Source organism: Micromys minutus (assembly GCF_963924665.1).
Source record: "Micromys minutus genome assembly, chromosome: 18".
Classification (NCBI taxonomy): Eukaryota; Metazoa; Chordata; class Mammalia; order Rodentia; family Muridae; genus Micromys; species Micromys minutus.
Genome location: NC_137953.1, coordinates 44,739,342 through 44,754,262, shown reverse-complemented (window position 1 = coordinate 44,754,262; position 14,921 = coordinate 44,739,342). Strand labels below are relative to the sequence as shown.

The 14,921-nt window shown below is 44.3% G+C and overlaps 1 protein-coding gene across 1 annotated transcript; it reads left to right on the top strand.

The window, feature by feature from the left end:
- Positions 1 to 4,583: 4,583 nt before the first annotated feature.
- Positions 4,584 to 14,678, top strand: LOC308432717 (aldose reductase-related protein 2-like; the record flags this gene model as incomplete). The annotated part of the gene is made up of 10 exons (XM_080932495.1): positions 4,584 to 4,649; positions 6,489 to 6,656; positions 7,683 to 7,799; positions 8,365 to 8,442; positions 10,810 to 10,932; positions 11,169 to 11,275; positions 11,684 to 11,765; positions 12,444 to 12,527; positions 13,095 to 13,177; positions 14,582 to 14,678. 10 exons carry the CDS (start codon positions 4,584 to 4,586, stop codon positions 14,622 to 14,624), a joined length of 951 nt encoding a protein of 316 aa, XP_080788621.1. The 3' UTR covers positions 14,625 to 14,678.
- Between the last annotated feature and the right edge of the window lie 243 nt (positions 14,679 to 14,921).

Here is a 14,921-nt window from a genome sequence, read left to right as displayed (position 1 = left end):
ATTAAACCCATGTATTTATCAAACACATGGATGTCTTATTCACACGTGTTGAAGTAGGAGGCTCTGCCTCTAACAGATTAAGATACTGCAAACAGCCAGGGATTTAATCTTGTCTGGTGGCACTGACTGCTTGCTCTGTTTCTTCCACTGGTCATCTCCAGCTGCTCACAACATACCCGTGTAAGCAACTCTAACCTGTTCTCAGTCTTGCCCGGGTCATCATTAACACTGTAAAGAGGCGGGGCTTATGTGAAATACAACAATAGCCTGGCCACCCAAATTTAGGCATTGGGATTTCTTGATTCTTCCAGACTGGAATTTTTCTGAAATGGGCTGTGCAATCCTCAGGGGAGAGCCAATTCCTGAGTATGTCCTCTGAGCTCCACATGACACACACTCACCCACACTCATGCACACATGCATACACATACACAACAAGAATAAACAAACTGAAGTTAAATATAACTAAGTATAAATCAGGAGTAAATTAGAAAATTAATGAAGCTAGAAAGCATCCAAGCAAGACTTTACTTAATTATATAGCTGATTCAGAGTATGGGGCTGGAGAATTGGCTTGCTAGGTAACAGCACCTATAAAGAACCAGGGTTTGAGTCCAGGCACCCACATGGTGGCTCACAATTATCAGTAACCTCAGTCCTCTGGGGTCCAAGGGCACCAGGATCAGTCATGACACACAAACATATTTGCAGGCAAAACATTCAAACACTTAAACAAACAAATGAAATCTCAGAAACTAAAATTGCCATACACACACACACACACACACACACACACACACACACACACCAATACCCTGCTGTGAGAAGCCAAAATGATGTGACATCATGGCAAAGGCTATGTCATTTTTCCTGGGTTAGCGTCAGAGCGGGCTCCAGTCAGGTCAGAACGGTTCCAATTCCACTTGAACTGAATCCTGAAGGCAATTCTCACAGCCAAGGCTCTGCTGTTGTCCTCTCAAGCCAAAACATTCCTCTTGTTTTCTTCAACCAGTGAATAAGTTCCTGTTTGTATGAATTTCCTGTTTCCATTCACTGGCTGTTCAACATTCAGCTATGGATAAATTGCTGACTCATGGTGAAACAAGAGAAAAATCAGCAAGGATGAAATCTCTAGAGCCAAGTTTAAATTGCTAACTCATGGTGAGACAAGGGAAAAAGTAACAGGAAAGAAATGTCTCCATCCTTTCTAAAGGAAATGGATGAGCAAACTGTGATACCTGTGACCATGGAATAGTCATCTTGAGAAAACAGATATGAAACACCAAACCACTGGGGCAGAGGTCCCGTAAGTGTACGTGGTTATGCTATGCAATGGAAGTCAGGAAAGGCTTAAAATATTTGATTTGTAATTATGCATACTTGTGTGCATACACATACAAGAGTGAAGATGCCCCAGGGGACCAGAAGTGCATCTTAAATCCTCTAGAACTGGAGTTCCACGTGGTGGTTATGAGTCATGTAATGTGGGTGTAGGACAATGCTCTCCTCTGAGCCACCTCTCCAGCAGGGAACATACTGGAAATGAAGAAGACCGGAAACAGAAGCCTCTGCAATGCACATCTGTAATGCCAATGCTCAGATGGTAGAGTCAAACCTGTCACGAATTCAAAGTCATCCTCAGCTACTTAGTGATAGATTATCTCCCTTGAAGAAATATAAACCAATTCAAGCTGGTTTTATAGACAGATAGAGTCATCTTTACAATAAAAATAAAGTTTATTGTAGGCAGCTCTCAGGCAGGTTCACTGATCTCACAGGAGGAGGCTAGGGAAATGTCCATGTGGAGATTGGGAGACAGAAAAGCAGGAGGCTGAGAGAAAAAGCACTCACAGAGATGGTTGGGGGCTGGGGAGAGAACCAAAAATATCTGGGTTGTATAGTGAAGAGCCTAGGCCCTGGGCTGGAAAGTTGTGTTCAGGGTAGAGGGCTAGGTATGCCAGCCAAGCCCTTTAACAGGTAGGGACTCAGGGACTCAGGGAGAGCCTGCAGGCCAGCTCTGCACCTTAGGTGCTTTTTCCTGGGTCTGAAACCTACATGTAGCAAGTTTGATGCACAAGAAAGGAAAGAAAAGAAGAAAGGGGGAAGGAAAAAGGCAGAGGAAAGCTAAGGAGCAATCCATTAGACAACACTACCAGTCGTGCTCGGGGATACATCCGGCCTGTGGAACCCAGCACCACACAGGGCTTCTTCTGTGGGCGTCAGATGCAGTTCTGTCCATTCTGAGGCTGACCTTTGCTTGCTAGAAGTGAATCAAGCTACCCGCAGTGTTATGTAGAAGTCTAGATAGTGGGTCAGGTAACAAGTTGAGTGTAAAAGAGTTGTAGATCGCCTAGGGAACTCTGGCTTTTGACCCACCACATTCCCTCAAACACAGTGTTGCTCATGAGCTGATGTGAGAAACAGTGCAGCATCTTTAGATGAATAAATGTAACTCCTTTAATTTATTTTGGTGTTGATACTTGTGGTTCAGTTTTCATCCCTTTTAGATATGGACTGAAATCAGTATATTTAGGATTTTCTCCACGGGTCAGTGGATTTCAATGGTGTAGGAGAGCACTTAAAAAAAGTCATGGTTTAAGTTCTTGGACGTGACATCTCCCTAAAGTGTGTCGTCCTATGAACTAATTTATTGAGTCCTCAGTTATAACCAGCCTTCCTAAACTGTGTGTTTCACCACCAAATCCTGAATACTAATCAGTGTCCCCCTCATTTAGCTCTTCCAGACATTTCAGCTCCTCTATGTGCTGTGTTGGTGAATCACGGAAAGTGCCTCAGACACACACTTCGCTACCTTCCACGGTCGCTGGGCATCTGTGGGGTCAGGGCTTCCATCCTGTTCTTGATGTTTCTGTCCTAGGCTCACCTTGGGTATGATCTGGGACTTCTTTAATCAGCTGGGTGTTCCAGTCACACCCCAATATTATTGCTGATAATTACTTCTAAATTGGAAATATGATGATTTTTATCTTCTTACAACTCCTGCAAAACCTATTGTTTACTCTGAGCTTTCTGTTTTTTCTTTATAGAGGGCTCATATTAGTTTTATAATATCAATAAAGTAAAAGTCAAGAACATTTATACATAATTCTTGAAGAATTATAAACATAGAGGTGAGAATGTATCATTCTGTAAATGACAGAAATTTCCATTTAGAAAAAATACCAATTTGGACCTATACCTTGCATGATAAACTGAAATCAACTTTCTTTGAGTCTATACTCCGACTTCTAAAGATATATCCCCAGGACACAGGTCCCAATGCTTCACTGCAATGAAATACCTTAACATATTATCAATCTATGATAATAACCAGCTGGAAATCAGGTAAATAGTTAAGAATAGTGGAAATGTCGGAATAAATGGTGATAAAAAAGAAAACAATATTAAGATGTTTGGCATAAAGGCAATTTTGAAATGACTCATTATAAATGTGTAGAAAAGCTTGCCTTGTGGTGTCAGCTTTGACAATGTGTTGAGTGTGTCAACATCTGCCACATGACAGGGAGAGCCTAGGAAACTGCCTGCCTTTTTTCCCCCACATTGTCTTTAGTGAAATAGAATAGAATCACAGAAGTATGATTTTTTAAAATGTAAGTACAAAAAACAATGTAAAAGCTCATTATAATTATACAGTCAGACAGCTCAGCAAATTTCAGATTCAGAGAGAGAGGAAAAATGTTTTCAAAGAAAGAATCCCATCTTTGTTGTTAACATGGGAAATTCATTTGTTTCTTTTTGTTTGTTTGATTATTTGTTTTGTTTTTTATTAATAATCTTCCAGCAGTTAGATGAATAAGACTTAAAAAAAAGAAACAAACAAAAAGAGGGTTAAAAAAACAGACACTTCCAGAACACTAGATCTTTGCTCAAAATCTCTCTCCTCTCCTCCTCCACTCTTCTTTCCTACTCTCTCTCCCTCCCTCTCCCTCCTCCATGCCTCCTTCTCTCTTTCCACCTGTCTCTCCCTCCCTCCTTCCCCCTCTACCCCCTCTTTCTCCTTCACTCCATCCCTCCCTCCCTCCCTTTCTCTCTCTTTCTCTGTCTCTAGCCCTCCCTTCCTCCCTTTCTCTCCTCCTCTTTGTAACATGCCCAACTGTCTTTTAATTTCAGACTAGCGCCTCCCCACCACTGATCTTTTGTGATCAACAGGGTTGTCTGAAAATGATGCATGTAGCCGTAGCCCCCTCTGAAGACTTTTACTTCCTTCAACCTCGTGGAATACTACAGGTTTCACCTTTCTCCACACAATGCTGTAACCCAAACAAATCTAACAATATAGTTTGAAGGATCTTTCACCCCGTTCCTAAGGCTCACACACCTATAAGAAACTCTCCCAAAGTAACTCGTAATCTCCATCAAGGACATTTCCCTCTGGCTTACGACTAATCTTCACTCACACTCTTTAAATCTTATAAAAGACTGGGACGAACTTCCAGTTCAGGGAGGGGCAGGGGATGGGTGTGGCTGCTTGCTTACTCTTTAAGAGCTTGCCTCTTCATCCAGGACATAGAGCCTCAATCTTTAACCAGGACACAGGCATCTGCTCTCAGACATCTGAAACCATGACCACCTTCGTGGAGCTCAGTACCAAAGCCAAGATGCCCATCGTGGGCCTGGGCACCTGGAGGGTGAGTGCGCCGTCTTGGGACACCGGCTGCCTTCGAGCAGGGTCTTTGCTCTTCTTTCTATGGCATCTACTTGGGGTTAGGAACCCTAGAGCCAGAACCCAAGTTGTTTTTTACTTTCGTGCTGTTTCAGGCCTCAAAGTTCCGACAGATTTCCCCAGCCGGGATATTCCTCACAACTGTCAAGGTTTCAAAGGCTCCCGAACTTGGCCGTTACCCTCTTAGCAAGTTTTCTTCTGAACTTATGACGCACTTAACATTTTACACGTTTTGCCTGCTTCGATCTTTTTCTGGCTGAGTTTATTGAGACGTATAAGGCCAAAAGCTCCAAGTGAGCTGGGTCTGCTAGCTGCTGGTGGGAGAAAGACTGCAGCAGCTGACCAGGAAGCCTGGGGGCAAAGATGGAGGCTCAGACCCAGCCCAGGCTGCTAGCACCCGCACTTTACCAAGACACCACACCATTTTCTGAGCACCACATCAAGCTAAGCAGGAGGATTACAACTCTTGGGCTCAGATCCTCCCTGGCAGTGTGCTCCTCTGGCAGAATGCTCCGAGCCCACACTGCTGTCTGCTGAAGGAGATTTCCATGCTTCCGTTGAAACAAGTCTGACATTGTTCCCATGTCCTAACTCTGCCTCTTCCCTTGCGGATAACATGTCAGAGGTCAGCTTGTCCCCAGGAGCTCTCTCTATTTGGTTTAAGAGACTGGGACTTACACTTGCGTGTAGGCTGCCCTGGAACTCACACTGTAGTTTGTGTTGGCCTCGAACTTGCAATCCTCCTGCCTCAGCCTCTAGAGGTGTGAGCCACCTCCAGGAGCTGATTTTGGAGTCTGATCTGTCCTGCCATTTTTGTCCTGTCTTCTGGTGGTGGGACAGAGGTGGGGCCCCTCTTTGTTTCACCAATGGGTTAAAAGTCTTACTTGAATCTGCTCCAAATTAGAATTTCAATTTCTACCAAGCCGATAAGCACAGACAGAAAGTTTGACAAGGGAGTTGTTCTCAAGATAAGAAGGTGGCATTAGCCCGGGAGAGTCTGTTCTTATCTGCAGGGATGAAGCTTGGGAAGGCCCAGGTTTGCTGAATCATTGGAGGCCACTTCTTGTCCCAGGGAAGCAGATCATCTCTCTGGTGCTTTTCTATGTTTGATGCTTAACCAAGACCATTTCTAGATTTGGTAAAAGAAGAGGGTGTTTTTTGTTTTGTTCAACTGGTTTTTTTTTTTTTTTTTTTTTTTTTTTTTGTGTTGATGGAAGGCTTTTTTGCATTTATGTTTTAAGTTGGGGACAATGATAAGCTCCAAGCTGGCCTCAAACTCACAGTCCTCCTGTTTTCCAAATACCAGGATTACACACATAAGCAAGCCGCCATACCCAGTGGTTTGGCTTTCCGGTTTAAAACAAACAAACAAACAAACAAACCAAAAAAAACCAGCTGATTATATTTTCATCTGTGAGCACAGCTGCATAAGTTGATGTGGGGTCAAGTTTGGATTTACCACACAGCAGCCATCCTTCACATTCTTGTCACTATCTGGGATTCCTCTGGGTCACTGTAGAGTTGAATCTGGCTTTCAGCAACTTGCGGTGGGAGGCATCTGTCACCCCAGAAAGCAGAGCTCCTTTAAGACCAGGTACATTAGATCGAAACTGACTTTTAGCTCTGATAGAACACAGGTTGTGTGAACATTACAGCTCACTTTTTCTTCTCCTTTCAAAGCTTTGTTTTCTTCCCCAATGAGCCCACCAACAACACAGTGGTTTGGTTAAACTGGGCTGTGTGGTGCCTGTTGAGGAAGGTTTTTCTATAAGAGCATCCAATGGCCATTTCTGTTGCCTTTCAGTCTCCCCCGAACCAAGTCAAAGAAGCTGTGAAGGCAGCCATTGATGCTGGGTACCGCCATATTGACTGTGCCTATGTGTATCAGAACGAGAATGAGGTGGGGGACGCCATCCAAGAGAAGATCAAAGAGAAGGCTGTGAGGCGGGAGGACCTCTTCATCGTCAGCAAGGTACAGTGGGCCACGTGTTGGGCATGACTTGAAGGCAGGTAGACCCTGGTGCATACCAGGAGCCCTCCCCAGCTCTGCCTAACCTCCATCCTTGCTTTTGCTCTCTCTGTGTGTAAATATCCTTGCTCCAAGCCAGTATTGATGTGATTCTGCTGCTGTCCTGTCCACCTATGTCAGTTTTCCCACAAGGATGGGTCCCTTGATTTTGATGCTTTCTGTCAATGAGATCCTTCTGCTCATTCAGATGCTAGGGCTGTCCTTAAGGTAGGGTCTGTGGTCGGAGAGATGGCTCAGAGGTTAAGAGTAGTTACTGTTCTTGCAGAGGACAATAATTTGGTTCCTAGCGCCAACATCAAGTGCCTCACAAGTCCTGTAACTCAAGTTACAAAGAATCTGACACCCTCTTCTGTCCTCTACAGGCTCCCACTCAGACAGTATACATGAATACACTGAAATAGTAAATAAATCCTTTTTTAAAGGATGGGCCCTGAGCCATACCACTCAGTACCATGTTCTTTGTGGTTATCTAGAAAGAATATATTTTATTGTTGCATAGGAATATCTTTTTATCTCCATAAAGGTGAATGATAAAATGCTGTTAAAAAGAAAGGAGAGAGGGTTGTGTAATGAGGTGGCTATCACTAGCTGGCACACTCTACCCACGTAGAAACTGCATCTGGAGTAAGACACAGACTCTATAGGGCATAGGCATTTAATTCCTTGTAATTCACCATTACATAGGGTCTTGTATCTTGGGGCTGTGGAATTATCCCACAAATAGCTTCAGAATACCAAGTGGTCTATGAAATCCATCACATGCTATAAGCATGGAAAAATATATTGCCTTAACACTTAGGAAATGACCTGATCACCGAGCCTTCATAGCAGATCATGTATTAGCCAGTTTAGTTAAATATAAAAGGTCTGTCCCGAGGCTAGATCAAAGTGTTCATCTCTGCGTAGGGTGGGCGAGTGGTGTTTGACTCTTTCTCAACATCCCAATGTCCCCACTGTTATACTCTGCAGTTATGGCCCACCTGCTTTGGGAGAAAACAGCTAAAGGAAGCCTTTCAGAAGACCCTCACAGATCTGAAGCTGGACTATTTGGACCTCTATCTCATCCACTGGCCCCAGGGATTTCAGGTTTGAACTGCTCTCTGTGCTTCTCTGTAGCTGCTGACCTAGGGCTGTAATAACAAGGGTGTGGCCCTGTCAACTTCCCGCTGATTCTGATTCCGAGTCCAGTGATGCCCTCTTAAGGGATGCCTTCAGATGATCTTGGGTATTATATTCCAGGGTCCAGCCCTCCTGTCAAAGCATGCTGACACTTCTGCCAATCAAAGCATGCCTAGGGAGTGGCTGAGCCAACTATGAAGACGCTGGGAATCAGATCCTTGCCCTGTGGTCTTCAAATTAAAATTCCTCCAGGTTTATGTGGATCCAGATGATGATGCATTATTTCCCAAGGTGATGGAAATTCCTGATCATGTCTATGATACAGAATAACAGACTTGGAAACGAGTCTAGCAGTTTCTGTAATTTAGGCTTTACCTAATAACCACAGTAGGTTGAAGCCCGATGCTTGCAAATGTGTTCCCCAGCGCCTGACCAAGCACTAAGCAGATGTGGGCATTGGATATTTGACTGGCCTGGATCCTTGCTTCATAGACCCAGGTCAACCAATGGGCCTTTTGTTTTGTATCTACAGCCGGGAAAGGAGTTGTTCCCCAAAGACGATCAAGGCAATATCCTCACCAGTAAAACAACGTTCTTGGAAGCCTGGGAGGTAGGCTCCAGTTTTTGCTGTGCTATCAAGACTGTCACTATGGTGGGAACAGGCACACACACCTTGTGTGTAATTCTGTCTCTGTTTTCCTAACTCTTTCCTCACTGTGTTCAGATTTAAGGTTCATCTAGAATCATCTACGTTGTTTTCTTTGTTTGTTTTGTTTTTTTGTTTTTTCCTTCTGGATACAGTGTCTCACTATGTGTCCCTGGCTAGCCTGGAGCTCACAGAGATCCATGGGACTCCTTGGTGCTGAGATTAAAATCATCTGTTTTTGAGGTGACGATTAGGACCTCAACTGAGACAGGAAATATACTGTTCCTCGATTTGTGGTAAACATGCAGTAGTTTGAAATGAAGGGGGGGGGGGCTTGGTACAGGGATGTTGCCTTGATTTGCACGTGTTAGCTGAGCAGCCAAGAGAAAATATTATTGTTAATATTATTATTATATTTGGGTTTTCAAGACAAGGTTTCTCTGCAGCCCTGGTGTCCTGGAACTTGGAACTCAGAGATCTGCCTTCCTTTGCACACCTGCTATGGCACATGTGCCTGCACACACACAGGGGCACATACTAGAACATGCACTTATGTCCTGTACACACTCACAGAATACATTCTGCTAGTATGTATCCTTGAGGCTGTGATAAGGATGAAGACAGCCATTTGTGGAGAGTTTCCCATATACAAATGGTGAAGCCAGTGGCCTTGAGAACTGGGAGGTGCTCAAGTCATAGAACAGGGTGTGACAATGAATTTAGACTCAGATCTATTTGATCCAGAGTCCAGGTACCAGAACCTTTAGCACAGTGCTTGGCCAACAGTGAAATATACGGAGACATCAGGAAAAGGAAGTAACTACTTCGTAAAATACAGCCCTTCATTCTATCCGTTCTGTTCCATCAAAGAACCCAGATCAATACTTGATGTGCATTTTAAATATTCAAAAGCTAAATATATTCAGGATGCTTTTCTCTAACAATTCTTTGCCACTATATGTTGTAAATGTCCACAGGGGAAAAGGGACATTTGCCATTGTCCTAAGCAAGCTCTGATGAAGATTACAGCAATCTTCAGGGCTCCTCTGTCACCCTTGAATTTGTGTTCTGTGTCCCTACTGTAAAATGAGTCACACTGGTTTTCCTGAGAGGAGGGAACTAATATAATGACAATAAATGTGACTCTTTTGTGTCCAAGTTGTCAGGTTTATCTACCTGCATGTTGTTCTCGTTACTTTGAACTTTAGCTGGAGGTAGCAAGAGCATATAGACAACAGACATGCATGCCAGTGACAGACAACAGACATGTATGTCAATGACACAGACAACAGACATGTATGTCGTCAGTGACACAGGCAACAGACATTTATGTCAGTGACACAGACAACAGACATGTATATCGTCAGTGACATAGTCAACATATATGTATGTCAGTGACACAGACAACAGACATGTATGTCGTCAGTGACATAGTCAACATATATGTATGTCAGTGACACAGACAACAGACTTGTATGTCAGTGACACAGAAAACAGACATGTATGCCAGTGAAAGAAGGAAATAAGCAGAGCAGCCAAGGTGCTAGAATGGTCGGCAAGACTGGACCCAATAGCATTCCCTCCTGGGATGGAGGTAGGAAGAGGGCTCACAAAGGTCATGAGGTAGACCGCCAGCAGCTCTGAGCAAGTCTGGAGCGAGCACACAAGTTCCCCCCTCTTGTCTGGATAAGTAGGAGGTCAGTGATTGCTGAGATGTTTTCTTTGGTGTTTAGCAGCCCCAAAGTTGCCCCTGCAACACTGGGGAGTTCAGGAGCCTCAGGTCTCACCAGTGCTCAGCAGCCCTACCTACAAAGTCCTTCCTCACTCACACTGGTGGCCCTGAACATTGTACACTGAAGTCACCAGGGGAATCTTGAACGTTCTCATTCCTGTGCTACACACCAGAGGATGTCCGTAAGAAGCTCGGGGACTGGGGCTGAATGCCAACCCAATACTTTTTATTTTCTTTTTCTCCCCCCTCTCCTTCCCTCCCTTCCTTCTTCCCTTCCTGCTTGCCTTTCTCTCCCCTCCTCTCTCCTTACACACATACACACACACACACACACACACACACACACACACACACAGATTTGGGGAAAAAAGATAAAGGGCAAAATTGTGTGAACCGTTTTATCAGGTTACCCAGATTTGGGCGAGGGTTAGTAGCATCTCCCCTTAATGAGCATTTACTGTCTGGACTGATACTTCTTTCTTGTGTTGCAGCTCACCTAAACTTGGAGGTTTGTGTATTCATCCCTCTAATCTCAGGAGTAAACCAAGTCGGCATCTGCATATCCTACAGCCATCTAAACAATGTTCCTCCCCATACAGGGCATGGAGGAACTGGTGGACCAGGGGCTGGTGAAAGCTCTGGGTGTCTCAAACTTCAACCACTTCCAGATCGAAAGGCTCCTGAACAAGCCTGGACTGAAACACAAGCCTGTGACCAACCAGGTCAGTTCCATTTGGTGCAGGGTCCTGCTCTGTGCCTGCTTCAACGCCAGGGGTTCAATACTGTCTGCAGTCTCATCTCTGAGCTCTTGTTCAGGATGCTCAGGGAGGTGGGAGGCAGGTCTCAGGTCTGTCAGTGGGTTGTTGGCCTTTGTGTTGGTCCTCTGTTGTGACTGGAGTTCCTGCTGAGCCACTCAGGAAGGCTTCCTTCCCTAGTGAGGAAGATATTTCTCTTGCAGGTTGAGTGTCACCCTTACCTCACCCAGGAAAAACTGATCCAGTACTGTCACTCCAAGGGCATCACTGTCACGGCCTACAGTCCCCTGGGCTCCCCAGACAGACCTCAGTAAGGCTTGAGTCTGACTTTCTTTTATCATTCTTTAAATTATTGTTTAATAACTGGTTAGTCTTGGTATAAATCTTTTATGTACCTGAAAAAAAAGTCTCTATAGCAATATATGTGACACATTCAAATTTTATTGGGGGGCGCTTTTTTGTCTTGAAAAAGACAGGATGCCTTACTTCTTAAGACGCTTCACCGTTTAATGCTAAGGTACCCTTTGCAAGTTTCTGAGGCTGTAAAGCCTACAGATGGGGTCACAAGAAAGGCAGAAAGAGTCCAGGAGGATCTCCTGCCTGTTTTTCAGGTTGAGAAGGCTGTGATGCTCAGCCTTGGTAGTGTCATGGAAGAAGATGTCATTGGCTCATAACAGCCCGGGAGATTTACTCACTCTAGCTGTCTTTCCACCTTTAGTGCCAAGCCAGACGACCCTTTGCTGTTAGAGGACCCCAGAATTAAAGAGATAGCCGCAAAGCACAAGAAAACCTCAGCCCAGGTAAAACAATGCATCTCCCCACCTTCAACCCTGCAATCCACTCTTAGTCTTGTTTTATCTTTTTATTGCTGTCTTTTCATCCCTTGGAGAGGGCTGACATGGGAAATGAAAGTCTATTTGCAGCTCCAGGAAAAGCAGCTTTGATAGCAATAAAGTATCAAAGGAGGACCACTTCTGTTCATTAGCTTCTTGCCAAGTTTTCACTCCTAACTGTCATGGTGTTACTTTCAGGATCACTGGATCTGAAAGAGTCAGCAGGAGCTGCAAAGATAAATTTTGTCTAGCTTACTTTTCTGCTGTGATGAGACATCATGACCAAAGAAGAAAGGCTTTTTGTTATTTATTTATTTATTTTAGCTTACAGTTAAGAGAGATGGGAGTCCATCAGTATCATGGTGGGAACATGGTGGCAGGCAGAGGTGGTGCTGGAGCAGCCGCTAAGAACTCACACCTCAATCTACAGACAGGAAACTGAGAGCATACTGGGAATGACTTAAGTCTTGAAACCTTAAGCCTACTCCCAATGATGTGCCTTCTCCAACAAAGCTAACTCTCCTAAAGCTTTCTAAACAGTTCCACTAACTGGGGACCCCATTTCCAAACACATGCACTGTGAGGCCATTGTCATTTAAACAGTCCTTTTAGTGGACACATGCCTTCCTCACTCTTTGTGCACAGGTTCTTATTCGGTTTCACATCCAGAGGAACGTGGTGGTGATCCCCAAGTCTGTGACGCCAGCACGCATACAGGAGAACATTCAGGTAAGGTCTCATGACCAGTCGTCTGATGAGAATGTATGACGGAAAGACTCCCATTAGATTTTCCTCTCAGCTCATTCCTGGCTTATCCGATCATCTTGTAAACTCTCGTCCCAGGGAACTGGCCTCAACAGAGCTGAGATAAACCATCAGTTAGCCACAGATGGGCTGAGGGTGGGACCCAGAGAAGCTGTTAGCTCTGAGCTCAGGAGAACCTTATGCCACCGAGAAGACCCTCTCTTTCCCATGAGCACTGAGATGAAGAGCCATAAATACCCTGCCCAAGTGCAGACTGCCCTGGCCTAAACAGCAACCTTCAGCTGGAAAACAGGCATGGACGCCACTTGAGGAAATGTATATCCTAATGAATCCCCGCGCCCCTCAGACTGAGATGTTGTGACTACAAGATCAAGGTCTTTCTTTTATGAAATACTGAATTCTATAAATAATTCAGTCTTGATCTAGAAATGTTTGTGTAAAGTGTGAGCCTATGTATGCAGGGAGGGTGACTGTAGCCTCAGGCACCGCCACTTTCCTTGCTAAGGCTGCTTTGGAACTCTGTCCTTCCAGGTCTTTGACTTCCATTTGAGTGACCAGGAGATGGCCACCATCCTTAGCTTCAACAGAAACTGGAGAGCCTTCCTGCTGCCTGAGTAAGTGGGGTCGGTCTGTGAATGAGCTTCTGACTTTGTAGAGCATTAGCTGGAAGGGTTGCAAGACATCCAAGGTAACATTATTTTCCGATGCTGTTTTTTTGGAAATTGAGCAAAAGTAAACTTTGAGTCACAGGAAGTCATGACTTTTAGTTGCGCCTAATTCTCTGAAGTTTACCCATAGAGCCAGAGTTTTCGGGAACAATATGCTGTTCCCTTGCAGGAGGCCAGAGCGCTCAGCCACTCTGTCACTCACTAACTGGCTTATCTGTGATCTGCCATGCCTACCATGTTGTCTTAGTCAGGGTTCCTATTCCTGCACAAATCATCATGACCAAGAAGCAAGCTGGGCAGGAAAGGGTTCATTCAGCTTATACTCCCACGTGGCTGTTCATCGCCAAAGGAAGTCAGGACTGGAACTCAAGCAGGTCAGGAAGCAGGAGCTGATGCAGAAGCCATGGAGGAATGCAGCTTACTGGCTTGTCCCCCTGCTTTTACTCAGCTTGCTTTCTTATTGAACCCAGGTCCAAGAGCCCAGGGATATCACTACCCACAATGGGCGGGGCCCTCCTGACTTGATCATAGTTGAGAAAATGCCTCACAGCTGAATCTCAGGGAGGCATTTCCTCAACTGAAGCTCCTTTGTCTGTGATAACACCAGCTTGTGTCAAGTTGACACAATACCTGCCAGTACAATTGTCACCTTGTCAACTTGACACACAAGCATACTTCCATTAAGCCTCAACCCTTTCTTATTCGTCCCCAAGATGTAAATAACCTTAAGAGTCCCACAGTTTTTATGAAGTGTTACATATTTCAATCCCTTTAAAATATTCAGTTTTTTTAAAATTCAAAATCTTTTTTTTTCAATTTAAAGTCTCTTAAAGGTGGGCTCTATTTCTTCCTTCAAGAGGAAAAAATATCAGGGCACAGTCACAATCAAAAGCAAAATCAAACTCTAACCATCCAATGTCTGGGATCCACTCACTAACATGAGCTGGATTCCTAGTTTTCCACAAACCAGAACTCTCTCCAGTTCATGGACTCTTTTTCATTCATTGTTACCACATACACCTATGTTTGCGTATATACATATAGTATTCCTAAGAGATCAAGGAGGGGCATATGGCAGGTTTTAAAGGGAAGAGAAGGAGTGATGCAATTATATTATAATCCCAACACATAAGAGAAATAACTAAAAATAAATAAGTAAGTAAAATGAATAAAACCAGGCCTGGTGGCACACACCTGAATCACAGTCCACTGGAGGCAGAGGCAGGAGGCTCGTAAGTTCAAAATTGCTTTACATAAGTTCAGAGGCAACCTGGGATAGATGGGACCATGTCTTAAAAAGAAAACTAGCATAAGATGGCACTAATGGTTCTTCTGTGCTTGTGGCTGCAGGACAGTAAACATGGAAGAATTTCCCTATGACGCAGAATACTGAGGCTGACTCGGCTCCTGCCTGACAGCGCGCTGTAGGCGAGGCTGTGTTTAATCCCACACTGAACCAGGAATAGACTGTAGCAAGCAAGTGTGACTCGGAGAAGCAAATGAACATTTCCTTCACTAATTTGGTCTGACCAAATGTTTGTCAAAACCCAGGAACTCTGGTAACATTGAGTCTATACAGATACAATAATAAAATTTATAACATGAACAAACATAGCCAACACTTTGTGTAGTGATTTTTGAGTGAGTGAGCTCATTGGGTCCAACTCTTAACATTCACATTTGGCACAGA